General features: G+C 45.4%; 1 protein-coding gene across 3 annotated transcripts in view; it reads left to right on the forward strand.

Annotated features, from left to right (window-relative positions):
* The window catches only part of LOC129833738 (glucagon receptor-like), a 73,586-nt gene extending 71,245 nt beyond the window's left edge, over positions 1-2,341 (forward strand). For all 3 annotated transcript variants that reach the window (XM_055898526.1, XM_055898528.1, XM_055898527.1), the window contains exons 13-14: positions 1,355-1,396; positions 1,901-2,341. In XM_055898526.1, the coding sequence (XP_055754501.1) occupies positions 1,355-1,396; positions 1,901-2,341 (483 nt within the window). The remainder of the gene's footprint in view (positions 1-1,354; positions 1,397-1,900) is intronic.
* Positions 2,342-26,992: the final 24,651 nt, after the last annotated feature.

Genomic DNA, 26,992 nt, shown 5'->3' on the forward strand with positions numbered 1-26,992 from the left:
TTAATATTTGTGTCATTCTCAAAACCTTTGGCCACGACTGTACAGCCCGAGACACAGAACACAGCTTTCCCTCATCTGTTACATTGTGAAGGTAAATGAATTTGTGTAACGTGTACATACAGAGAGTATCCTGTCTGAAAGTAAGAAGGATTCTGTATTCTCTGGAGCCGTACTCAAGTCTCAGTCAGAGTTCACACAGTAGTAGCCAGTCCAGTATTGAGTTGTGACACTAACACCCCTCTACATCTGAGAGAAACAGAGAGAGAGAGAGACTCAGTGAGAGAGACTGAGGGAGAGAGACTGAGGGAGAGAGAGATACACACAAACATTGAGAAACACAGAGAGAGTCCTGTACATCTGAGAAAAACACAGAGAAAGATGGAGAGAGAGACCGTAGGGATGGTGCCAAGTTTCCTCCAGACGTGACGCTTGGCATTCAGGCCAAATAGTTTAATCTTGGTTTCATCATACCAGAGAATCCTTTAGGTGCCTTTGGGCAAACTTGAAGCGGGCTGTCATGTGCCTTTCACTGAGGAGTGGCTTCAGTCTGGCCACTCTAACATAAAGGCCTGATTGGTGGTGCTGCAAAGATTGTTTTCCTTCTAGAACGTTCTCCCATCACCATAGAGGAACTCTGAAGCTCTGTCAAAGTGACCATCGGGTTCTTGGTCACTTCCCCGACCAAGGCCCTTCTTCCCCGATTGCTCAGTTTGGCCGGGCGGCCAGCTCTTGGAAGAGTCTTGGTGGTTCCAAACCTCTTCCGTTTAAGAGTGATGGAGGCCACTGTGTTTCTGGGGACATTCAACGCTGCAGACATTTTCTTGGTACCCTTCCCCAGATCTGTGCCTCGACACAATCCTGTCTCGGCGCTCCAAGGACAATTCCTTCGACCTCATGGCTTGGTTTTTGCTCTGACATTCACTGTCAGCTGTGGGACCGTATATAGACAGGTGTGTGCCTTTCCAAACCATGTCCAATCAATTGAAATGGCCACATCTGGACTCCAATCAAGTTGTAGAAACATCTCAAGGATGATCAATGGAAACAGAATGCACCTGAGCTCAGTTTCTAGTCTCATAGCAAAGAGTCTGAATAGTTATGTAAATGTCATATTTCAGTTTCTTATTTTTCTTATTTGTAAACATTTCTAAAAACCTGTTTTGCTTTGTCATTATGGGGTATTGTGTGTAGATTGATGAGGATTTTTAAAATTAATTTAATCAACTTTAGAATAAGGCTGTAACGTAACAAAATGTGGAAAAAGTCAAGAGGTCTGAATACTTTCCGAATACACTGAATGTGTCACATATGATAATGGTTGTGTGTGTTGACTCAGAACTTGGTGTTTCTACAGGGTCTGCTGGTAGCTATCTTATACTGCTTTGTCAACAAAGAGGTAAGACCTCTTCTCCTCCTCTCTTTCTCCCTCTTTCATGGAGGACGTATCCTCTCTGTTTCTCTTCTCTTGTCCTCGCTCTTATCCACTAAACTTGGTCTCACATTTACCTGAACAACTCTCAATTTAACATGAACATCACACATACAATCACTCTCTCTCTCTGTGTCTCTCTCTCTCTCTCCCTCTTTCCTCTCTCTCTCCCTCTTTCCTCTCTCTCTCCCTCTTTCCTCTCTCTCTCTCTCTCTCTCTCTCTCTCTCTCTCTCTCTCTGTGTCTCTCTCTCTGTGTCTCTCTCTATGTGTCTCTCTCTCTGTCTCTCTCTCTCTCTGTGTCTCTCTCTCTCTCTTTCTCTCTCTCTCGCCCGCTCTCTCTCTCGCCCTCTCTCTCTCTTCTTCTTTATCTCTCTCTCTCTCTTTTCACCCTGTCTCTGTCTGTCTGTATTTCACTCTCTCTCTCCCTTCATCTCCCCCCTTCCCCCCCCCCCCCCCCCCCCCCCCCCAAGGTCCAGTCAGAGATCCTGAAGAAGTGGAAGCGTTGGAAGCTGGGTCGTAACATCGAGGAGGAGTACCGCCACACCTATAGCCAGACGCCCCACCTCAACACTAAGAGCAACAGCCTGCTGGGTCACAACCCCTCGCACCCCTCCTCCCTGCTCCTCCACCCCCACCTCCCCGACATCACCACCTCCTCCCCTGCTCCCCTTGGCCGGGGCCCGGGCTGCTCCCCAGAGGAGAAGCACCTCCTGGTGGTGAGCTGTCAGAATGGCATGGGGCGGAGCAGGAAGAACACGGGGTCGTCCATGCAGTTCCCCTCCCTACCACGTGAGGGAACCATCAGCTGTAGTCACACACTGTTAGAGGATAATATGGAGGAAATCTGCTTGACGGACAGGGTGTCAGAGTGTTACGAGGCTCCTAGAGGAAATGCAGAGAGCCAACTCTGAGACTGGAGAGGACGGGGAAGATTAATGACGCAACACCCTGGTAACTACAGCAGAGACTGGAGAGGACGGGGAAGATTAATGACGTAACACCCTGGTAACTACAGCAGCGACTGGAGAGGACGGGGAAGATTAATGACGTAACACCCTGGTAACTACAGCAGAGACTGGAGAGGACGGGGAAGATTAATGACGTAACACCCTGGTAACACTCTGGAGCTGGGCAGTGTTTTTCAGGAGAGGTGTGTTTCTCATTGGCCGTCACCCTGGACCAATGTTAATTAGCGAGATGGCCTTGACAGACCCAGGACCAGTGTGTGTCTCAATGTTCGTATCGTCACCCTGAAACAGTGTTAGTGGGAGAGAGAGACACCTACTCGACCCTCTCCAATCCACAGCCAAATGAGAGAAACGTAGGAAAAGCTAGACCTCCCATGTTGGAACCCTCTGACCCAGACCAGACCTCCCATGTTGGAACCCTCTGACCCAGACCAGACCTCCCATGTTGGACCCCTCTGACCCAGACCAGACCTCCCATGTTGGACCCCTCTGACCCAGACCAGACCTCCCATGTTGGACCCCTCTGACCCAGACCAGACCTCCCATGTTAGACCCCTCTAATCCAGACCAGACCTCCCATGTTGGACCCCTCTGACCCAGACCAGACCTCCCATGTTGGACCCCTCTGACCCAGACCAGACCTCCCATGTTGGAACCCTCTGACCCAGACCAGACCTCCCATGTTGGAACCCTCTGACCCAGACCAGACCTCCCATGTTGGACCCCTCTGACCCAGACCAGACCTCCCATGTTGGACCCCTCTGACCCAGACCAGACCTCCCATGTTGGACCCCTCTGACCCAGACCAGACCTCCCATGTTGGACCCCTCTGACGTCCTATGACAGTGGATGTCCTGCGAGCCACATGGATTGATATGTGTTTTCTCTTGAACAGACAGTCAGACAGACAGCATGGACTCACTGCTGCAGGACTCACTGCTGCAGGACTCACTGCTGCTGCAGGACTCACTGCTGCAGGACTCACTGCTGCTGCAGGACTCACTGCTGCTGCAGGACTCACTGCTGCTGCAGAACTCACTGCTGCAGGACTCACTGCTGCAGGACTCACTGCTGCTGCAGGACTCACTGCTGCTGCAGGACTCACTGCTGCTGCAGGACTCACTGCTGCTGCAGGACTCACTGCTGCTGCAGGACTCACTGCTGCAGGACTCACTGCTGCAGGACTCACTGCTGCTGCAGGACTCACTGCTGCTGCAGGACTCACTGCTGCAGGACTCACTGCTGCTGCAGGACTCACTGCTGCTGCAGGACTCACTGCTGCTGCAGGACTCACTGCTGCAGGACTCACTGCTGCAGGACTTGCTGCTGCAGGACTCACTGCTGCAGGACTCACTGCTGCAGGACTCACTGCTGCTGCAGGACTCACTGCTGCAGGACTCACTGCTGCAGGACTCACTGCTGCTGCAGGACTCACTGCTGCTGCAGGACTCACTGCTGCTGCAGGACTCACTGCTGCTGCAGGACTCACTGCTGCAGGACTCACTGCTGCAGGACTCACTGCTGCTGCAGGACTCACTGCTGCAGGACTCAGTGCTGCATGTGCACGAAGCCAAAAAGGAGAAGAATAAAAACATCTTCCAAAGCTAAATGTGTAAAATAATACCCAGAATCCTCAAGTTGCTAAATACAGGGTCTTAGCTTTAGCCTCTGGTATATATTGTTGTTGTTGTTATTATTGTTGTTGTTGTGTTAAATTGTGATGTGTTTTCTGGTACTGGAGACAGTACAGGAAGAATGAACTGGACATTCAAACAACACCAACAAAAAACCTGGCCACATGACTAACAGGACTACCAGAAAGACATGAAATCATGATAGAACAAACAACACCAATACATGAATACATATTCATACCCTTCATAGTTCTTTGTAAAGCTTTTGATGAGATACCCCCTTGACCTTGCTGTCTATTCTGGTTGGATGACGAGAGAGCGGGGGGAGAGAGAGAGAGAGCGAGAGCGCGAGAGAGAGAGGGGGAGAGAGGGAGAGTGGGAGAGAAAAAGAGAGAGAGAGAGAGAGTCACGAAAAAGCAGAGGCCAAAACATTCCTGTTTGTCTCATTAGTCAAACAGACAGTTAGTTGTACATTCCTGTTTGTCTCATTAGTCAGTCAGTCAGTTAGTAGTGTATTCCTGTTTGTCTCATTAGTCAGTCAGTCAGTTAGTAGTACATTCCTGTTTGTCTCATTAGTCAGTCAGTCAGACAGTTAGTAGTACATTCCTGTTTGTCTCATTAGTCAGTCAGTCAGTTAGTAGTACATTCCTGTTTGTCTCATTAGTCAGTCAGACAGTTAGTAGTGCATTCCTGTTTGTCTCATGAGTTGTAGATCAGTTCAACCTGAGTTTGTATAGGACCAGAGAGATAAGTAGCTTCCCCAATGGCACCCTATTCCCTATATAGTGCTATTTGGGACTCGGACAGAGGCAGCGTTCCTGTAGAGTTGACCCCAGTGTAAGGTCACCACCGCTGGGTTCTACCCCCACAGTGGCCCCCTTACCTGACCTAAGGACCAGGACAGGACCCATGAAACCCATGTATTTAAAGTATGGCAGCCATGTTAGCGACCCAATACATTGGGGATATTCAGAACAATGCTACGTCACTGAATGTCTATAATTAGAACAATATTGAACATTGTAAAAGTTGTCCCAACTCTCTGGATGTATGGCTCTGGGACTCCTGACAACTTGGCAGCTGCTTCTTTTACCAGGAAGGTACAAGAGACTTTCTACGAATCCAGGGGCTGACACAGATAACGGGGCTGACACAGATAACGGGGCTGACACAGATAACGGGGCTGACACGGCTAATGGGGCTGACACGGATAACGGGGCTGACACGGATAACGGGGCTGACACGGATAACGGGGCTGACACAGATAACGGGGCTGACACAGATAACGGATCCAGCTAGGCATAATAACGTTGATGGTGATGATGATGATGATGATGGTGGTGTTGATGATGATGATGATAATGATGGTGATGATGATGATGATGATGATGATGATGATGATGATGATGATGATGATGATGATGATGATGATGATGATGATGATGATGGTGGTGGTGATGATGATAAAGATACTGATGGTGATGATGAAGATAATGATGATGAGTATGATACTGTTGATTATCATCAAATTCTATACATTAATGTAAAGCCACCAATTTCAGAATATTATTATTTTTTTCTTCCCAAACACAACAAAAGGTCACAACCTGTCAAATCTGACTTCGTTTTCGACGTGTGAGTTGTTAGTGTTGTGACAAGTGTGTTATTTTTCTGAGATGTTTTCTAGAAGATGGGATCAGGAAGTAGAAGAAAGGACAGTGGTTTTCTTCGTTCAGTCTGACTATCCAAGTCTGGTAGAAATACGATATAGTGTACATGTTAATAATGCAGGACTGGGAGCAGGAAAAGGCCTGGGTATATCTAATGTTTTCCCCCATTATTAGACACATCATTATTATTGTGTAGAAACCCCTGATTTAGACAGGCCCACTGGGCTGGAGAGGGGCAGGCCCACTGGGCTGGAGAGGGGCAGGCCCACTGGGCTGGAGAGGGGCAGGCCCGCTGGGCTGGAGAGGGGCAGGCCCGCTGGGCTGGAGAGGGGCAGGCCCGCTGGGCTGGAGAGGGGCCGGCCCACTGGGCTGAAGAGGGGCCGGCCCACTGGGCTGAAGAGGGGCCGGCCCATCTGGCATTTACACGAATCCGGCCGCTCCTCTCTGTTCAACTCTTCAAGAAAATGTGTTTTTGTCGTCGTGTTTAAAATAGTCTTTTTGCCGTGCATGCAAATGAATGTTAATATAATCATCTGTAATGGGCATCGTGGAGCTTTCCAGAGCTGTATGTCACATGAGGTCACTGCATTCAGTTATAGTGTGTTTTCCCTCACCGCCTCCCCCTACTGACTGAATGACCCTACTCTATATAAGACCTATATCAAGGTATACGGCCATTATACCACGGCTGTTCTTAGTCACAACGCAACGCAGAGGCTGCTGAGGGGAGGACGGCTGATAATAACGGCTGGAACGGAGCAAATGGAATGGCTTTTAACCGTGTGTTTGATGTGTTTGATACCATCCCACCTATTCCGCTCCAGCCATTACCACATGCCCATCCTCCCAAATGAAGGTGCCATCAACCTCCTGTGCTGGATACAGCCCTTAGCCGTGATATATTGGCCATATAGCACAAACCCCTGAGGTGCCTTATTTCTATTATAAACTGGTTACCAACGTGATTAGAACAGTAAAAATACATGTTGCGTCATACCCGTGGTGTACAGTCTGATATACCACGGCTGAGAGCCAATCAGCAGTCAGGGCTCGAACCACCCAGTTTATAATATCAGTTTTAGTTCCAGATTCAGTAGTTCTAGTACTCTTCTATTCGTGAACAAACGCTGACTGATACATAACGGAAGTAAGGTGTCCATACTAGGAACACCTCAGTCTCAAGTCCTGCTGAGGCTGTCCTAATATGGACACCATATAAAAGAACAAAATCGAGTCTCAATTGTGACGGTATATTAACCAATCAGGTGTGACGGTATATTAACCAATCAGACTAAAACATACATCGCACCATAATCGAATCCTGTGACTGTGACGACAGGAGCACAAGAGTTCCCAAGATGGTTCTCGTTTTACACAGCTGTTCTGCAACAGGAGGGGGATGGATTCTCTTTTTACCAAACAGTTCACAGGAATAACTCAACATGACTTCGTAAGGCTATTTGCACAAAATGTTAATTTATAATTGGTAAATATGTAAATCATTTTATGTTAATGACATTCACATGTGTGTGTGTGTGCGCGTGTGCGTGTGCGTGTGTGCGTGTGCGTGTGCGTGTGCGTGTGCGTGTGCGTGTGTGTGTGTGTGTGTGTGCGTGCGTGCGCGCGAGTGCGTGCGTGCGTGCGTGTGTGTGCGCGCGTGTGCGTGCGTGCGTGTGTGTGCGCGCGTGTGCGTGCGTGCGTGCGTGTGTGTGCGTGTGTGTGTGTGTGTGTGTGTGTGTGCGCGCGTGTGCGTGCGTGCGTGCGTGTGTGTGCGCGCGTGTGCGTGCGTGCGTGTGCGTGCGTGCGTGCGTGCGTGTGTGTGCGTGTGTGTGTGTGTGTGTGTGTGTGCCTGTACTGGCAGATATGCCCCGGGTCCAGAGAGTTGGATGGAGCCCACAGAGTTACAGGAGGAGATATAGGAGGAATCATCCCCTGCTCTAGAACTTCCTCAGCTGATGTTGTTGCAACAGAGCAATTCCATTGGCTGTTGTGTTGCAACAGAGCAATTCCATTGGCTGTTGTGTTGCAGCAGAGCTGTCCCATTGGCTGTTGTGTTGCAACAGAGCAGTTCCATTGGCTGTTGTGTTACAGCAGAGCAATTCCATTGGCTGTTGTGTTGCAGGAGAGCAGTTCCATTGGCTGCTGTGTTGCAGCGGAGCAGTTCCATTGGCTGCTGTGTGTGTTGCAGCAGAGCAATTCCATTGGCCTCAGTTTTACAGCAGAGCAGTTCTGTTGGATGTTCTGTTGTAACAAAGTGTCCCATTGGCTGCAGTTTTGCAGCAGAGCTGTACCATCGGCTCCTGTGTGTTTGACGGAGCTGTTCCAGTGACTGCAGGAACTGTGGCTTCACGAGATACACCCCAAGTCAGAATTCTCATTGAGTTAGTCTCATTGGTTACTGTGTTTGAATAGAGCATTCCCATTGGTTGTTGTTGTACATCCCATAAACCAGAGTCTTCTAGGATCCAGTAAAATTGGCTTCACAAAGTACATTGAGGTCAGCGGCTACATTACGCTCAGTCTATTTCATCCCCCTTTACATGTAGATCACATACGCAGCCGGCACGCATGAAGTCACACATTTACCTTCTGTGCAAATTAAATGAAATAGAAAAAAGAATATAAAGACAAAGAGCATGTCTTCTCTACCTCCACTGGTGCTACTGTCACGGCCGTCAAAAGGAGGAGACCAAGGAGCAGCGAGGTGTGCATACATTCTTCTTTATTGGAAGAATAAAACTAACAAATAAAACTACACTGAACAAAACTAACAAAATAACAAAACGAACCGTGAAGCTATACAAATGAGTGCTGACAGGCAACTACACATAGACAAGAACCCACAAATACACAAGGAATATGGCTACCTAAATATCACTGTAGAATCCCCAACATGATATAGGAACATCACTGTAGAATCCCAACATGATATAGAAACATCACTGTAGAATCCCTACATGACATAGAAACATCACTGTAGAATCCCCAACATGATATAGAAACATCACTGTAGAATCTCCAACATGATATAGAAACATCACTGTAGAATCCCAACATGATATAGAAACATCACTGTAGAATCCCAACATGATATAGAAACATCACTGTAGAATCCCCTACATGACATAGAAACATCACTGTAGAATCCCCTACATGATATAGAAACATCACTGTAGAATCCCCTACATGATATAGAAACATCACTGTAGAATCCCCTACATGACATAGAAACATCACTGTAGAATCCCTACATGATATAGAAACATCACTGTAGAATCCCCTACATGATATAGAAACATCACTGTAGAATCCCCTACATGATATAGAAACATCACTGTAGAATCCCCAACATGATATAGAAACATCACTGTAGAATCCCAACATGATATAGAAACATCACTGTAGAATCCCCTACATGATATAGAAACATCACTGTAGAATCCCCTACATGATATAGAAACATCACTGTAGAATCCCCAACATGATATAGAAACATCACTGTAGAATCCCCTACATGACATAGAAACATCACTGTAGAATCCCTACATGATATAGAAACATCACTGTAGAATCCCCTACATGATATAGAAACATCACTGTAGAATCCCCTACATGATATAGAAACATCACTGTAGAATCCCCAACATTATATAGAAACATCACTGTAGATTCCCCAACATGATATAGAAACATCACTGTAGAATCCCCAACATGATATAGAAACATCACTGTAGAATCCCTACATGATATAGAAACATCACTGTAGAATCCCCTACATGATATAGAAACATCACTGTAGAATCCCAACATGATATAGAAACATCACTGTAGAATCCCTACATGATATAGAAACATCACTGTAGAATCCCCTACATGATATAGAAACATCACTGTAGAATCCCAACATGATACAGAAACATCACTGTAGAATCCCCAACATGATATAGAAACATCACTGTAGAATCCCCAACATGATATAGAAACATCACTGTAGAATCCCTACATGACATAGAAACATCACTGTAGAATCCCTACATGACATAGAAACATCACTGTAGAATCCCAACATGATATAGAAACATCACTGTAGAATCCCTACATGATATAGAAACATCACTGTAGAATCCCCTACATGATATAGAAACATCACTGTAGAATCCCAACATGATACAGAAACATCACTGTAGAATCCCCAACATGATATAGAAACATCACTGTAGAATCCCCAACATGATATAGAAACATCACTGTAGAATCCCTACATGACATAGAAACATCACTGTAGAATCCCCTACATGATATAGAAACATCACTGTAGAATCCCTACATGATATAGGAACATCACTGTAGAATCCCCTACATGATATAGAAACATCACTGTAGAATCCCCAACATGATATAGAAACATCACTGTAGAATCCCCTACATGATATAGAAACATCACTGTAGAATCCCCTACATGATATAGAAACATCACTGTAGAATCCCAACATGATATAGAAACATCACTGTAGAATCCCCTACATGATATAGAAACATCACTGTAGAATCCCCTACATGATATAGAAACATCACTGTAGAATCCCCTACATGATATAGAAACATCACTTTAGAATCCCCTACATGATATAGAAACATCACTGTAGAATCCCCTACATGATATAGAAACATCACTGTAGAATCCCCTACATGATATAGAAACATCACTGTAGAATCCCCTACATGATATAGAAACATCACTGTAGAATCCCAACATGATATAGGAACATCACTGTAGAATCCCCAACATGATATAGAAACATCACTGTAGAATCCCCAACATGATATAGAAACATCACTGTAGAATCCCCTACATGATATAGAAACATCACTGTAGAATCCCCTACATGATATAGAAACATCACTGTAGAATCCCAACATGATATAGAAACATCACTGTAGAATCCCCTACATGATATAGAAACATCACTGTAGAATCCCCTACATGATATAGAAACATCACTGTAGAATCCCCTACATGATATAGAAACATCACTTTAGAATCCCCTACATGATATAGAAACATCACTGTAGAATCCCCTACATGATATAGAAACATCACTGTAGAATCCCCTACATGATATAGAAACATCACTGTAGAATCCCCTACATGATATAGAAACATCACTGTAGAATCCCAACATGATATAGGAACATCACTGTAGAATCCCCAACATGATATAGAAACATCACTGTAGAATCCCCAACATGATATAGAAACATCACTGTAGAATCCCCAACATGATATAGAAACATCACTGTAGAATCCCCTACATGATATAGAAACATCACTGTAGAATCCCCTACATGATATAGAAACATCACTGTAGAATCCCAACATGATATAGAAACATCACTGTAGAATCCCCTACATGATATAGAAACATCACTGTAGAATCCCAACATGATATAGAAACATCACTGTAGAATCCCCTACATGATATAGAAACATCACTGTAGAATCCCCTACATGATATAGAAACATCACTGTAGAATCCCCTACATGATATAGAAACATCACTTTAGAATCCCCTACATGATATAGAAACATCACTGTAGAATCCCCTACATGATATAGAAACATCACTGTAGAATCCCCTACATGATATAGAAACATCACTGTAGAATCCCCTACATGATATAGAAACATCACTGTAGAATCCCAACATGATATAGGAACATCACTGTAGAATCCCCAACATGATATAGAAACATCACTGTAGAATCCCCTACATGATATAGAAACATCACTGTAGAATCCCCTACATGATATAGAAACATCACTGTAGAATCCCCAACATGATATAGAAACATCACTGTAGAATCCCAACATGATATAGAAACATCACTGTAGAATCCCCTACATGATATAGAAACATCACTGTAGAATCCCCTACATGATATAGAAACATCACTGTAGAATCCCCTACATGATATAGAAACATCACTGTAGAATCCCCTACATGATATAGAAACATCACTGTAGAATCCCCTACATGACATAGAAACATCACTGTAGAATCCCCTACATGATATATACATCATCACAACCCTCCCAGGTGAGACATCACAACCCTCCCAGGTGAGGAGAGACATCACAACCCTCCCAGGTGAGACATCACACCCCTCCCAGGTGAGACATTACACCCCTCCCAGGTGAGACATCACAACCCTCCCAGGTGAGGAGAGACATCACAACCCTCCCAGGTGAGGAGAGACATCACAACCCTCCCAGGTGAGGAGAGACATCACAACCCTCCCAGGTGAGGAGAGACATCACAACCCTCCCAGGTGAGACATCAGAACCCTCCCAGGTGAGACATCACAACCCTCCCAGGTGAGACATCACAACCCTCCCAGGTGAGGAGAGACATCACAACCCTCCCAGGTGAGGAGAGACATCACAACCCTCCCAGGTGAGGAGAGACATCACAACCCTCCCAGGTGAGACATCAGAACCCTCCCAGGTGAGACATCACAACCCTCCCAGGTGAGACATCACAACCCTCCCAGGTGAGGAGAGACATCACAACCCTCCCAGGTGAGACATCAGAACCCTCCCAGGTGAGACATCACAACCCTCCCAGGTGAGACATCACAACCCTCCCAGGTGAGGAGAGACATCACAACCCTCCCAGGTGAGACATCACAACCCTCCCAGGTGAGACATCACAACCCTCCCAGGTGAGGAGAGACATCACAACCCTCCCAGGTGAGACATCACAACCCTCCCAGGTGAGACATCACAACCCTCCCAGGTGAGACATCACAACCCTCCCAGGTGAGGAGAGACATCACAACCCTCCCAGGTGAGGAGAGACATCACAACCCTCCCAGGTGAGGAGAGACATCACAACCCTCCCAGGTGAGACATCACAACCCTCCCAGGTGAGACATCACAACCCTCCCAGGTGAGGAGAGGGTCATGTGTCCAGGTGAATAGACTATGTGGCTTTCAAAGCTAGTACACTGAAAAACACTTTTTTGTATCCCAAATCGTACCCTATTCCCTTTGTTGTGCACTACTTTTGACCAAGGCCCATAGGAAGTAGTGCAGTACTTTTGACCAGGGCCCATAGGAAGTAGTGGACTACTTTTGACCAGAGCCCATAGGAAGTAGTGGACTACTTTTGACCAGGGCCCATAGGAAGTAGTGGACTACTTTTGACCAGAGCCCATAGGAAGTAGCGTACTGTAAAGGGAAAAGCGTGCCGTTTGGGATGTCCCCAGAACACACTCTCTCTGTAGACATGTATCCAAATGTCCTATAGGTTTAAAAGGCCGTGTTAGTGAGGAGAACAGAGCCAGAGACAGTCAGCATGGGAACAGTTAACACTATGTCACGATCGTGTGGCGGATTGACAGACCAAAATGCAGCAGTTGGAAAATAAGCCATCTTCTTTTATTATACAACACGAAGATGAACACGAACAAAACACTTTAACAAAACAACAAAACGACCGTGAAGCTACAAACGTTGTGCACAAACATACAGGCTACAAACGTTCTTACATAGACAATTACCCACAACCAATGAGAGCCTATGGCTACCCTAAATAAGGCTCCCAATCAGAGACAACCGAAATCAGCTGTCTCTAATTGGGAACTCATTCAGGTAACCATAGACTCTCCTAGATGACTAACCAACATAGACAACGCTAGACATCTACACTCAACACAAAACCATATACTTCACCCCATAACCCCTTTTCCAAATACACACCCAAAACCAACAAAACATAAACATTCCCCATGTCACACCCTGACCTAACTAAAATAATAAAGAAAACCAATAATACTAAGGCCAGGGTGTGACATAACCCCCCCCTTGAGGCGCGAACTCCGGGCGCACCATACACAGTCTAGGGGAGGGTCTGGGTGGGCTTCCATCCACGGTGGCGGCTCCGGCTCTGGTCGCGGTCCCCACGTCACCACAGTACCTAAACACCTCCTAGGCTTCCTCCAAACAACCCCCCTCCACCTTAACCCCATTGCATTCAGGGGCAGTTCCGGACTAAGGGGCAGTACCAGGGTAAGAGGCAGTACCAGGGTCAGGGGCAGTACTAGGGTCAGGGGCAGTACCAGGGTCAGGGGCATTACCAGGGTAAGGGGCAGCACCAGGGTAAGGGGCAGCACCAGGGTAAGGGGCAGCTCCAGGGTAAGGGGCAGCTCCGGACTGAGGAATGGCAGCTCCGGACTGAGGGACTGCAGCTCCGGACTGAGGGACTGCAGCTCCGGACTGAGGGACGGCCCATGGCTGGCTGACAGATCTGGCTGCTCATGGCTGGCTAACGGATCTGGCTGCTCATGGCTGGCTGACTGATCTGGCTGCTCATGGCTGGCTGACGGATCTGGCTGCTCATGGCTGGCTGACGGATCTGGCTGCTCATGGCTAGCTGACGGATCTGGCTGCTCATGGCTAGCTGACGGATCTGGCTGCTCATGGCTAGCTGACGGATCTGGCTGCTCATGGCTAGCTGACGGATCTGGCTGCTCATGGCTAGCTGACGGATCTGGCTGCTCATGGCTAGCTGACGGATCTGGCTGCTCATGGCTAGCTGACGGATCTGGCTGCTCATGGCTAGCTGACGGATCTGGCTGCTCATGGCTAGCTGACGGATCTGGCTGCTCATGGCTAGCTGACGGATCTGGCTGCTCATGGCTGGCTGACGGATCTGGCTGCTCATGGCTGGCTGACGGATCTGGCTGCTCATGGCTGGCTGACTGATCTGGCTGCTCCTGTCTGGTTGGCGGCTCTGGCAGATCCTGTCTGGTTGGCGGCTCTGGCAGATCCTGTCTGGTTGGCGGCTCTGGCAGATCCTGTCTGGTTGGCGGCTCTGGCAGATCCTGTCTGGTTGGCGGCTCTGGCAGATCCTGTCTGACGGACGGCTCTAGCGGCTCCTGTCTGGCTGGCGGCTCAGTAGGCTCATGGCAGACGGGCGGCTTTGCAGGCTCATTGCAGACGGATGGCTCAGATGGCGCTGGGGAGACGGATGGCTCAGATGGCGCTGGGGAGACGGATGGCTCAGATGGCGCTGGGGAGACGGATGGCTCAGATGGCGCTGGGGAGACGGATGGCTCAGATGGCGCTTGGCAGACGGGCAGTTCAGTCATCGCTGTGCAGACGGCAGACTCCTGCCGGCTGAGGCGCACTGTAGGCCTGGTGCGTGGTGCCGGGACTGGTGGCACCGGACTGGGGACACGCATCTCAGGGCTAATGCGGGGAGCAGGAACAGGGCATACTGGACCCTGGGAGCGCACATTAGGCCTAGTGCGTGGTGCCGGAACTGGTGGTACCGGGCTGGGGACACGCATCTCAGGGCTAGTGCGGGGAGCAGGAACAGGGCATACTGGACCCTGGGGACGCACATTAGGCCTAGTGCGTGGGGCCGGAACTGGTGGTACCGGACTGGGGACACGCATCTCAGGGCTAATGCGGGGAGCAGCAACAGGACGCACAGGACTCTGGGTACACACAGGAGGCTTGGTGCGTAATTTAGGCACTGGTGGTAAAGGGCTGGAGACACGCACCATAAGGCTAGTGCGTGGAGGAGGCACTGGTTGTACTGGGCTGGGGACCGTCACAGGAGAGTTAGTACATAGGGCTAATATAGGAGGTGCAGGACTAGGGAGGCGTACAGGAGGCCTGGTTCGTGGGACTGTCCTTTCCAGACGGGTAGCACGCACATCAGGACGAGCATGGAGAGCTGACTCAGGTAACCTCACATCCCGCACACGCTCTGTCGGGCGGATCTTGTGCCTCACGCACCAACACAGCAGCTCCCTCATCTCACTCTCTTCCAACCTCCCCAATAAATCCTTAACAGTCTCTGCATCATTCCCATTGCTCCCCTCCAATCTCAGCCCGACTGGCTCAGGTTCCCTCTTAGAGGAAGCACGAGAAGCACGGGAAGTTGACGCAGTTCTCCCATCAGGACTCGCCACATTCCTCATGAGCCCCTCCCCAAGAAATTTTTGGGTATTACTCACGGGTCTCCAGCCTTGCTTCCTTGCTGCCTCCTCATATCGCCTCCTCTCGGCTTTCGCTGCCTCCAGCTCTTCACGAGGGAGGCGATATTCTCCAGGTTGAGCCCAAGGTCCCTTTCCTTCCAATTCGTCCTCCCATCTCCAGAAATCCTGTGTAGGTAGGTCCTGTTGCCGCCTACCATGCCGCTTGGTCCTATGGTGGGTAATTCTGTCACGATCGTGTGGCGGATTGACAGACCAAAATGCAGCAGTTGGAAAATAAGCCATCTTCTTTTATTATACAACACGAAGATGAACACGAACAAAACACTTTAACAAAACAACAAAACGACCGTGAAGCTACAAACGTTGTGCACAAACATACAGGCTACAAACGTTCTTACATAGACAATTACCCACAACCAATGAGAGCCTATGGCTACCCTAAATAAGGCTCCCAATCAGAGACAACCGAAATCAGCTGTCTCTAATTGGGAACTCATTCAGGTAACCATAGACTCTCCTAGATGACTAACCAACATAGACAACGCTAGACATCTACACTCAACACAAAACCATATACTTCACCCCATAACCCCTTTTCCAAATACACACCCAAAACCAACAAAACATAAACATTCCCCATGTCACACCCTGACCTAACTAAAATAATAAAGAAAACCAATAATACTAAGGCCAGGGTGTGACACACTATGTGTGGTACATAGTCTGAGTAAATCACATTTAGATAGTTGATTATGCAGATTCTTCCATTCTCTGATGTTAGAGAATAATATAATTATTCAATCATTATTCCAGGACTTGAATATTACAGTACTAATGGATGTGTATGTTGCTGCCATTTCTGGCCCATAATTGCAGTGGATTGTTTGGTATTAGACACAGTAACATGGTGGTTCCAGTTGGCAGTGGAACATCTGTTTCTGGTGGCTGTTTGTTTGGGGGGGGGAGGGGGTACCCACTGTGTTGTCTGAAGACAGGGTTGATGGTTCCTCTGTATTCTGAAGACAGGGTTGATGGTTCCTCTGTATTCTGAAGACAGGGTAGATGGTTCCTCTGTATTCTGAAGACAGGGTAGATGGTTCCTCTGTATTCTGAAGACAGGGTAGATGGTTCCTCTGTATTCTGAAGACAGGGTAGATGGTTCCTCTGTATTCTGAAGACAGGTTAGATGGTTCCTCTGTATTCTGAAGACAGGGTTGATGGTTCCTCTGTATTCTGAAGACAGGGTAGATGGTTCGCGTTACTCCCCTCTCTGGATCTGAGCAGTTCTGTCTGAATGTATTATTGGTCCAAAATGAAACAACACATCCATTTTAAGGCTTCATAAAGAGTCTATGTAGTGCTTATGAATGCTCTATGAAGCCTTTATAAGTTGTTGTCTGTTTGAAGTGGGACCATAGTCTTTCCACCCCCTCAGTGAGCAGGCTTCACAGTGACATCTTCTTTTCATGGTGGTCATTGTATATAAGGACGGACGGACAGACAGACGGACGGATGGACGGACGGACAGTGACTGACTTCCTTGATATATATTTATACATATGTTTCTCGTGTTATGTTGCAAAAAATAAATGACTGTGTGAAACTTGAACTGTCTTGGTTTGTATGTAAGGGAAGTCCCCCCCCAATTGTACAAAATAACATGGCAAGTTATTGGCACCGAGCGCAGCATATACACGATGGACAAGTACACTAGTTCTGGCCCGCTTTCATCCAAAGCTGATGGCAAATGCCATGCTGCAAATGAGCTGTGTAACACTCCAAAATTCCTATAGTGGGCGAGTGTGTTCCATCTAAATTTTTCATAGGCTTTATGTAACGCAAGTCAAAACCCAAGAGTCAAATTTTGAGATTTTGAAAGTTTTGGCAAAAACTTATCACCCCCTTAAAAAAGTGCTTTCTGGACCGTTTTTTGAAATTCTTTCGAGTTTTTTGTCAATTACACATGTGTAAGAACTATATGAAAATACTTTTTTCAAATTTTATTAACATAATTTTTTTAGATTTTTTTTTTTGAACTTAAGGTATATGTTTTGTACATTTGGAATGTGATTTCATAGGAAGTCAAAAGTCAAAAGTCAAAAATGTCAAAAATTTGGAAAAAACGTATCACCCCCTTTAAAAAAGTGCTTTCTGGACCGTTTTTCGAAATTCTTTCGAGTTTTATGGCAATTACACATGTGTAAGAACTGTATGAAAATACATTAGTCACATTTTATTATCATAATTTTTTGTAAATGTTTATTTGAACTTAAGCAATATGTTTTGTGCATTTGGAATATGATTTCATAGGAAGTCAAAAGTCAAAAGTCAAAAATGTCAAAAATTTGGAAAAAACGTATCACCCCCTTTAAAAAAGTGCTTTCTGGACCGTTTTTCGAAATTCTTTCGATTTTTAGGTCAATTACACACGTATAAGAACTGTATGAAAATACATTAGTCACATTTTATTATCATAATTTTTTTGTAAATGTTTATTTGAACATAAGGAATATGTTTTGTGCATTTGGAATATGATTTCATAGGAAGTCAAAAGTCAAAAGTCAAAAATGTGAATAAATTAGAAAAAACTTATCAAACCCTTTAAAAAAGTGTTTTTTTGGATTTCATAGTCAAAAATAACATTTTGTTTTTAAAAGGCCAAAATTAAGCATTTAAAACGGTTTTGAAAAATGACACCTGGTACCCAAAACATGAAACATAGAATATTTTTTGACTTTTTTTGGAAACCTCCTTAAATCACTCAGGCCGGACCCCCATTGACTCGAGAAGAAAAAAAAAAAAAAAAAATTCCAGAAGAAAAAACATAGAATATTTTCTGACTTTTTTTGAAAACCTCCATAAATCACTCAGGCCAGCACCCATTGATTTTTGCCCGTAAATAGTGCTCCCAGAGCGGGTATGGAATTCTGGATGCCCCCTAAAAGCAATTTCAACCATGGCACCTGGTAACCCAAAAAATGAAACAGAATATTTTTTGACTTTTTTTGGAAACCTCCTTAAATCACTCAGGCCGGACCCCCATTGACACGAGAAGAAAAAACAAAACAAAAATTTCCAGAAGAAAAAACATAGAATATTTTCTGACTTTTTTTGAAAACCTCCATAAATCACTCAGGCCAGCACACATTGATTTTTGCCCGTAAATAGTGCTCCCAGAGCGGGTATGGAATTCTGGATGCCCCCTAAAAGCAATTTCAACCATGGCACCTGGTAACCCAAAAAATGAAACAGAATATTTTTTGACTTTTTTTGGAAACCTCCTTAAATCACTCAGGCCGGACCCCCATTGACACGAGAAGAAAAAACAAAACAAAAATTCCAGAAGAAAAAACATAGAATATTTTCTGACTTTTTTTGAAAACCTCCATAAATCACTCAGGCCAGCACACATTGATTTTTGCCCGTAAATAGTGCTTCCAGAGCGGGTATGGAAGTCTGGATGCCCCCTAAAAGCATTTAAGGCTCTGTGTGTCTTTAAGCACCATATCCTTGCTGTGTGTGTGTGAGCTTTTCTTTGACATCTGTTTAGAGAAATGACTGATTTACAGTTCATGAAGGTTGCCTAATCACACACTTAAAGTTTTGGAAAGATCTGACTTTTTTAAGCCTTTGAAACAGCACCTGTGACCCCATTTTAAGGCACTTCCGGTTGGCACAGGAAGCTTAGAATCAACACAGGTAGACCTCATAGTGGCTTGATGGATTGACATTGAAGACAGGTTCATAAGACATTCATAACCCACATAGGGTTTATTTAAAGAATGCACGTTACATTTGCATATGATTCAACAGTGAAAAACATCACATCATATTGCAAACATAACACAGTGTTATATTTGCAATATGATGTATTGAATCATATTGCAAACATAACAGTGTGTTACATTTGCAATATGATGTGTTGAATCATATTGCAAACATAACACACACTGTTACATTTACAATATGATGTGTTGATTCATATTGCAAATGTAACGCGCATTCTTTAAATACTTTAGAAATACAAAATTGAACATCCTGATGACCTCAGGATGGCCGGCCAGTGTTAGTGGTTCCTCTCCATCGCTCGTTGCGTGAAAATTTCATCATGTCGATTTTGCTGATGGTACCCCCGCGTTGAAACATATTGCAATTGTACAAAAGTCAACTAGCAAGTCGGTGTCCATCAGTCAATTGGATATTTTCAGACACCAAACTGATACCATCTGACACCAAACTCACTTTTTCCAACTCCTTTAGAAGCCAACTATAACATATTTCAGAGCAGGCCCAAAATTCACAGCGCCTTCCATTTAAACCATAATAAACCAAATAATACGTAGTTATGTTCTAGCTGCGGGTCCAATTATCACATTATGTTTAGCCCTATGTGAGGCGACCTCGAATCCCAAGTTTCGGCTCGATAGTTCATTCGGTGCCCGAGCAAAACCCTAATTGGTGCTGAAAATCCACTGTTTTCATTGCCTTGCTACGGGGTCCTTGAATGAGCAATCAAACAGGCTCGTTGGAGTTTGTATCTATGGGCCGAGCCGGTTTCAATGCACCTAGTCTTGAGACTCTGGGACTTTTCTAAATGTCGTCCATTTCGTTGAGCTGAAATGAATTGAAAACATAGCAAATACACGAGGCTGTTTATCGGTCCGAGAACCTTCTAGAGCCACATAAATCACCGTGCACAATCGACCTGAGGTCTAGAACAGGTTTGTAAATTTTCAGAACTCTAGGTCTGACGGTTCTTTAAAAGTTCAAACAAAAGTAACTACTACATGCACTGTCTGCCTCTTAGCCCCTCAGTGTGTCCCTCCATCATTTCTGTTGATTTTGTATTTTTTTTTTTTTTGAAATCTGATGGGATGAATGACTGATTTACAGTTCAGGAGGGTTGTCTATTCACATATATGAAGTTTTGGAAAGATTTGACCTTTTTAACCCTTCAAAACAGCCCATTTGACACCAATTATGGCACTTCCGGTTGGCACAGGAAGTTGAAAATAAACACATATACTCACTGGAGTATGCTGTTTGAGAATCCTGAATTTTAAGTCTATATGTTAAAATTTGACTGATTTACATAGGGCTGAATGCACTATTTCTCTCAAACTGCAGGTTGGCTATTGCAAACACTTTTAGGGTGTTTTAACCACTTCCGGTTGCTCCAGGAAGCTTAGAATCGACACAGGTAGACCTCATGGTGGTCTGATGGACTGACATCAAAGACAGGTTCATAAGACAATCATAACCCACATAGGCTTTAGGTTGAATTTAGAGGTGCAGTCAATGTATTCCAATGGGGAGACATTTCATTGTAAACTATTTCATGTAAACACCTTCTTTTAACTGTGAAGGGTTAATGCCACAAGGTCAAGGTTAGGCTTGCACAGATCGGGAGGACCTTAGGATTGTTCCTGAGGTGAAATTGTGCATCTAACATTAACGGTTCTCTCTCTGTCTCCCAAAAGCAAATGAAATTGACATTGAGGTCAAAAGGTCATTTGTGTCCGTTCTCTTGTAACGGTCGCTGCGCTCAGACCGAGCGAGCTACGGTCAAGCGGGGCGTCTCGTTGAACTCGGCACGGCCTGGAGATAATAGTAATGCCATTGCAGGCTTTGTGTGTCGTTAAGCACCGTACTTTTTCACTCCATCATTGCTTGTGTGTGTGTTTGTGTGTGAGAGAGAGCTTTCCTTTGACATCTGCTTAGAGAAATGACTGATTTACTGTTCATGAGGGTTGTCTAATTACACAAATGAAGTTTTGAAAAGTTCTGACCTTTTTAACCCTTCGAAACAGAACCATGACTCCATTTTAAGGCACTTCCGGTTGGCACAGGAAGCTATAGTTAAACACATGTCTTGACTGGGGTATGCTGTTACAGAATCCTGAATTTGAAGTCTATACGTTAAGAATTGACTGATCTACATAGGGTTGAATGCAGTGATTTTTCAAAATTGCAAGTCATGTATATCAGGACATCTTTTAGGCTGATTTAACCACTTCCGGTTGCTCCAGGAAGCTTAGAATCAACACAGGTAGACCTCATAGTGGCCTGATGGACTGACATCAAAGACAGGTTCATAAGACATTCATAACCCATTTAGGCTTCAGGTTGAATTTAGAGGTGCAGTCAATGTGTTGCTATGGGATGACAACGACATGCTAGTTGACTTGCTAGGCGACTTTTGTACAATTTCAATATGTTTCAACGCGGGGGTACCATCACCAAAATCGACATGATGAAATTTCACCTAACGAGCGATGGAGAGGAACCACTGTCACTGCCCGGCCATCCTGAGGTCATCAGGACGTTGACTTTTGTATGTCCAAGGTATTTAAAGAATGCACGTTACATTTGCAATATGATTCAACATCACATCATATTGCAAATGTAACAGGCATTTGCAATATGAAAAACATCACATCATATTGCAAATGTAACGTGCATTCTCTTAAATACTTTAGAAATGCAAAAGTCAACGTTCTGATGACCTCAGGATGGCCGGGCAGTGATAGTGGTTCCTCTCCATCGCTCGTTTTGTGAAATTTCATCATGTCGCTTTTTCCTCATGGTACCTCCCCGTTGAAACATATTGCAATTGTACAAAAGTCAACGAGCAAGTCAGTGTCCATCAGTCAAATAGATATTTTCAGACACCAAACTGATACCATCTGACTCCAAACTCACTTTTTCCAACTCCTTTCGATGCCAACTATAACATATTTCAGAGCAGGCCCAAAATTCACAGCGCTTTCTCTTTAAACCATAATAAAACAAATAATACATAGTTATGTTCTAGCTGCGGGTCCAATGTTCACATTATGTTTAGCCCTATGTGAGGCGACCTCGAATCCCAAGTTTCGGCTCGATAGGTCATTCGGTGTCCGAGCAAAACGCTAATTGGTGCTGAAAATCCACTGTTTTCATTGCCTTGCTACGGGGTCCTTGAATGAGCAATCAAACAGGCTCGTTGGGGTCTGTCTCTATGGGCCGAGCCGGTTTCAACGCACCTAGTCTTGAGACTCTGGGACTTTTCTAAAGGTCGTCCGTTTCGTTGAGGTCAAATGAATTGAAAACATGGCAAATACACAAGGCTTTTTATCGATCCGAGAACCTTCTAGAGTCATATAATTCACTGTGCACAATCGACCTGAGGTCTAGAACAGGTTTGTAAATTTTTAGAACTCTAGGTCTGACGGTTCTTTAAAAGTTGGAACAAAAGTAACTACTGCAGGCACTGTCTGCCTCTTAGCCCCTCAGAGTGTCCCTCCATCATTTCTGTGTGGGTGTGAATTTTTTTTTTTTTGAGATCTGATGGGATGAATGACTGATTTACAGTTCAGGAAGGTTGTCTATTCACATATATGAAGTTTTGGAAAGATTTGACATTTTTAACCCTTTGAAACAGCCCATTTGACACCAATTATGGCACTTCCGGTTGGCACAGGAAGCTGAAAAAACCCACATATCATCACTGGAGTATGTTGTTACAGAATCCTGAGTTTTAAGTCTGTATGTTAAAAATTGACTGATTTACATAGGGTTGAATGCACTATTTCTCTCATACTGCATGTTGGGTATGGCAAACACTTTTAGGGTGATTTAACCACTTCCGGTTGCTCCAGGAAGCTTAGAATCGACACAGGTAGACCTCATGGTGGCCTGATGGACTGACATCAAAGACAGGTCCATAAGACAATCATAACCCACATAGGCTTTAGGTTGAATTTAGAGGTGCAGTCAATGTATTCCAATGGGGAGACATTTCATTGATGTAAACACCTTCTTTTAACTGTGAAGGGTTAATGCCACAAGGTCAGGGTTAGGCTTGCACAGATCGGGAGGACCTTAAGAACACTCCTGAGGTGAAATTGTGTTTCTAACCTTAACGGTTCTCTCTCTGTGTCCCAAAAGCAAATGAAATTGACATTGAGGTCAAAAGGTCATTCGTGTCCGTTCTCTTGTAACGGTCGCTGCGCTCAGACCGAGCGAGCTACGGTCAAGCGGGGCATCTCGTTGAACTCGGCACGGCCTAGAGATAATAGTCATGCCATTTTGGGCTTTGTGTGTCTTTAAGCACCGTACTTTTTCACTCCATCCTTCCTTTTTGTGTGTGTGTTTTTGAGTGAGAGAGCTTTTCTTTGACATCTGTTTGGAAAAATGACTGATTACAGTTCATGAGGGTTGTCTAATCACACAAGTGAAGTTTTGAAAAGATCTGACCTTTATTACCCTTCAAACCTGACCCTATGGCACCATTTAAGGTACTTCCAGTTGACATAGGAAGCTGAACGTGAACACATACCCTCCTTGGGGTAGGCTCTTATATAATATTGAGTTTTAAGTCTTTATGTTAAGAGCGGACTTATTTAAAGAGGGTTAAAGGAGTGTGTGTTATTTCATAAAATCATATAAAATCACAGGATTCTCGCAGAGCTTCGAGACCCACTTTAAAAATGTACGTCTGAACACAGTGCAACTGGATCTGTGATTTTTTTGAAAAAAAAAATCCTCTTTGTGAACATCACCAAACGGTCAATGTACGATTTCTCTTAAATTACAATAGATAAATGGCTGGTTCTTTTTTTCCTGACACCGTATGCTTATGTACTTTGACATGAAGCGGTCAAATTAGCACCCCACTTGCGTTTTAACCCTTTAATCTCAGAAAAATAGCCATAACTCAAAAAGCGCCGAGGTCTCGACGCCATCTTGTTCGGGGCCAACTGCCCATTACTCCAAACCTACGCTCGCCGAGTTTCGTCTTCGAAATATTTTCAGTTTAGGAGAAAAGGCCGCGCTCGTTTGCCTAGTGCTCGTGCGCCTGCCATATGATTTATTTTCCCTCTTGTGGGAATTTTCGAGAATGCAGAAAAAAGTCAAAAATTTGTCATTTTTATAAAACGGAAACCGAAATTCCGAAACGTTTTTTTGAGTGACTTCCTGAAAGAGCTCTCCGCCGCCCACGGCCCGACGCCGTCCGCGATTTTCTGCGACGCAATAAGACGTCAGGTAAGGGACCGTACATTTGCAATGGGACTTTCTTCACTAACCATACGGCTCCCGTCTCAGAGTTCCCTTAAGGTATGAAAATGTATAAGATATGGGCTTGTTTAGCTGCATGGGAAATTTAAGTGTAGACTTTCGATAGGCACTGTATCTATCTTCATACTGCAAATGCATCCTACATCCTACATCCTGCATCCTTCCACCTGCATCCTTCATCCTACATCCTGCATCCTACATCCTGCATCCTACATTCTGCATCCTGCATCCTACATCCTACATCCTGCATCCTGCATCCTGCATCCTATATCCTACATCCTGCATCCTGCATCCTACATCCTGCATCCTGCATCCTACATCCTGCATCCTACATCCTGCATCCTACATCCTATATCCTGCATCCTACATCCTGCATCCTTCATCCTGCATCCTACATCCTGCATCCTGCATCCTCCATCCTGCATCCTGCATCCTACATCATATATCCTGCATCCTACATCCTACATCCTGCATCCTTCCACCTGCATCCTACATCCTGCATCCTACATCCTGCATCCTGCATCCTACATCCTGCATCCTGCATCCTACATCCTGCATCCTACATCCTGCATCCTACATCCTGCATCCTACATCCTGCATCCTACATCCTATATCCTGCATCCTGCATCCTTCATCCTGCATCCTACATCCTGCATCCTGCATCCTACATCCTGCATCCTGCATCCTACATCCTATATCCTGCATCCTACATCCTATATCCTGCATCCTACATCCTGCATCCTGCATCCTACATCCTGCATCCTGCATCCTACATCCTACATCCTGCATCCTACATCCTGCTTCTTACATCCTGCATCCTACATCCTATATCCTGCATCCTACATCCTGCATCCTTCATCCTGCATCCTACATCCTGCATCCTGCATCCTGCATCCTACATCCTGCATCCTACATTCTACATCCTGCATCCTACATCCTGCATCCTACATCCTGCATCCCATATACTGCATCCTACATCATACATCCTGCATCCCATATCCTGCATCCCATATCCTGCATCCTACATCCTATATCCTGCATCCCATATCCTGCATCCCATATCCTGCATCCCATATCCTGCATCCCATATCCTGCATCCTTCATCCTGCATCCTGCATCCTGCATCCTACATCCTGCATCCTTCATCCTACATCCTACATCCTGCATCCTACAACCTGCATCCTACATCCTACATCCTACATCCTGCATCCTACATCCTGCATCCTACATCCTGCATCCTGCATCCTATTTCCTGCATCCTACATCCTACATCCTGCACCCTACATCCTACATCCTACATCCTGCATCCTATATCCTGCATCCTACATACTACATCCTGCATCCTATATCCTGCATCCTACATCCTACATCCTGCATCCTATATCCTGCATCCTGCATCCTGCATCCTATTTCCTGCATCCTACATCCTACATCCTGCATCCTTCCACCTGCATCCTACATCCTGCATCCTACATCCTGCATCCTTCATCCTGCATCCTACATCCTGCATCCTGCATCCTACATCCTGCATCCTGCATCCTACATCCTGCATCCTACATCCTGCATCCTACATCCTATATCCTGCATCCTGCATCCTTCATCCTGCATCCTACATCCTGCATCCTGCATCCTACATCCTGCATCCTGCATCCTACATCCTATATCCTGCATCCTACATCCTACATCCTATATCCTGCATCCTACATCCTGCATCCTGCATCCAACATCCTGCATCCTGCATCCTACATCCTACATCCTGCATCCTACATCCTGCATCCTACATCCTGCATCCTACATCCTATATCCTGCATCCTAGATCCTGCATCCTTCATCCTGCATCCTACATCCTGCATCCTGCATCCTGCATCCTACATCCTATATCCTGCATCCTACATCCTACATCCTGCATCCTTCCACCTGCATCCTACATCCTGCATCCTACATCCTGCATCCTTCATCCTGCATCCTACATCCTGCATCCTACATTCTACATCCTGCATCCTACATCCTGCATCCTACATCCTGCATCCCATATACTGCATCCTACATCATACATCCTGCATCCCATATCCTGCATCCCATATCCTGCATCCTACATCCTACATCCTGCATCCCATATCCTGCATCCCATATCCTGCATCCTTCATCCTGCATCCTGCATCCTACATCCTGCATCCTTCATCCTACATCCTACATCCTGCATCCTACAACCTGCATCC

This window comes from Salvelinus fontinalis, chromosome 34 (genome assembly GCF_029448725.1).
Source record: "Salvelinus fontinalis isolate EN_2023a chromosome 34, ASM2944872v1, whole genome shotgun sequence".
NCBI classification, from domain to species: domain Eukaryota; kingdom Metazoa; phylum Chordata; class Actinopteri; order Salmoniformes; family Salmonidae; genus Salvelinus; species Salvelinus fontinalis.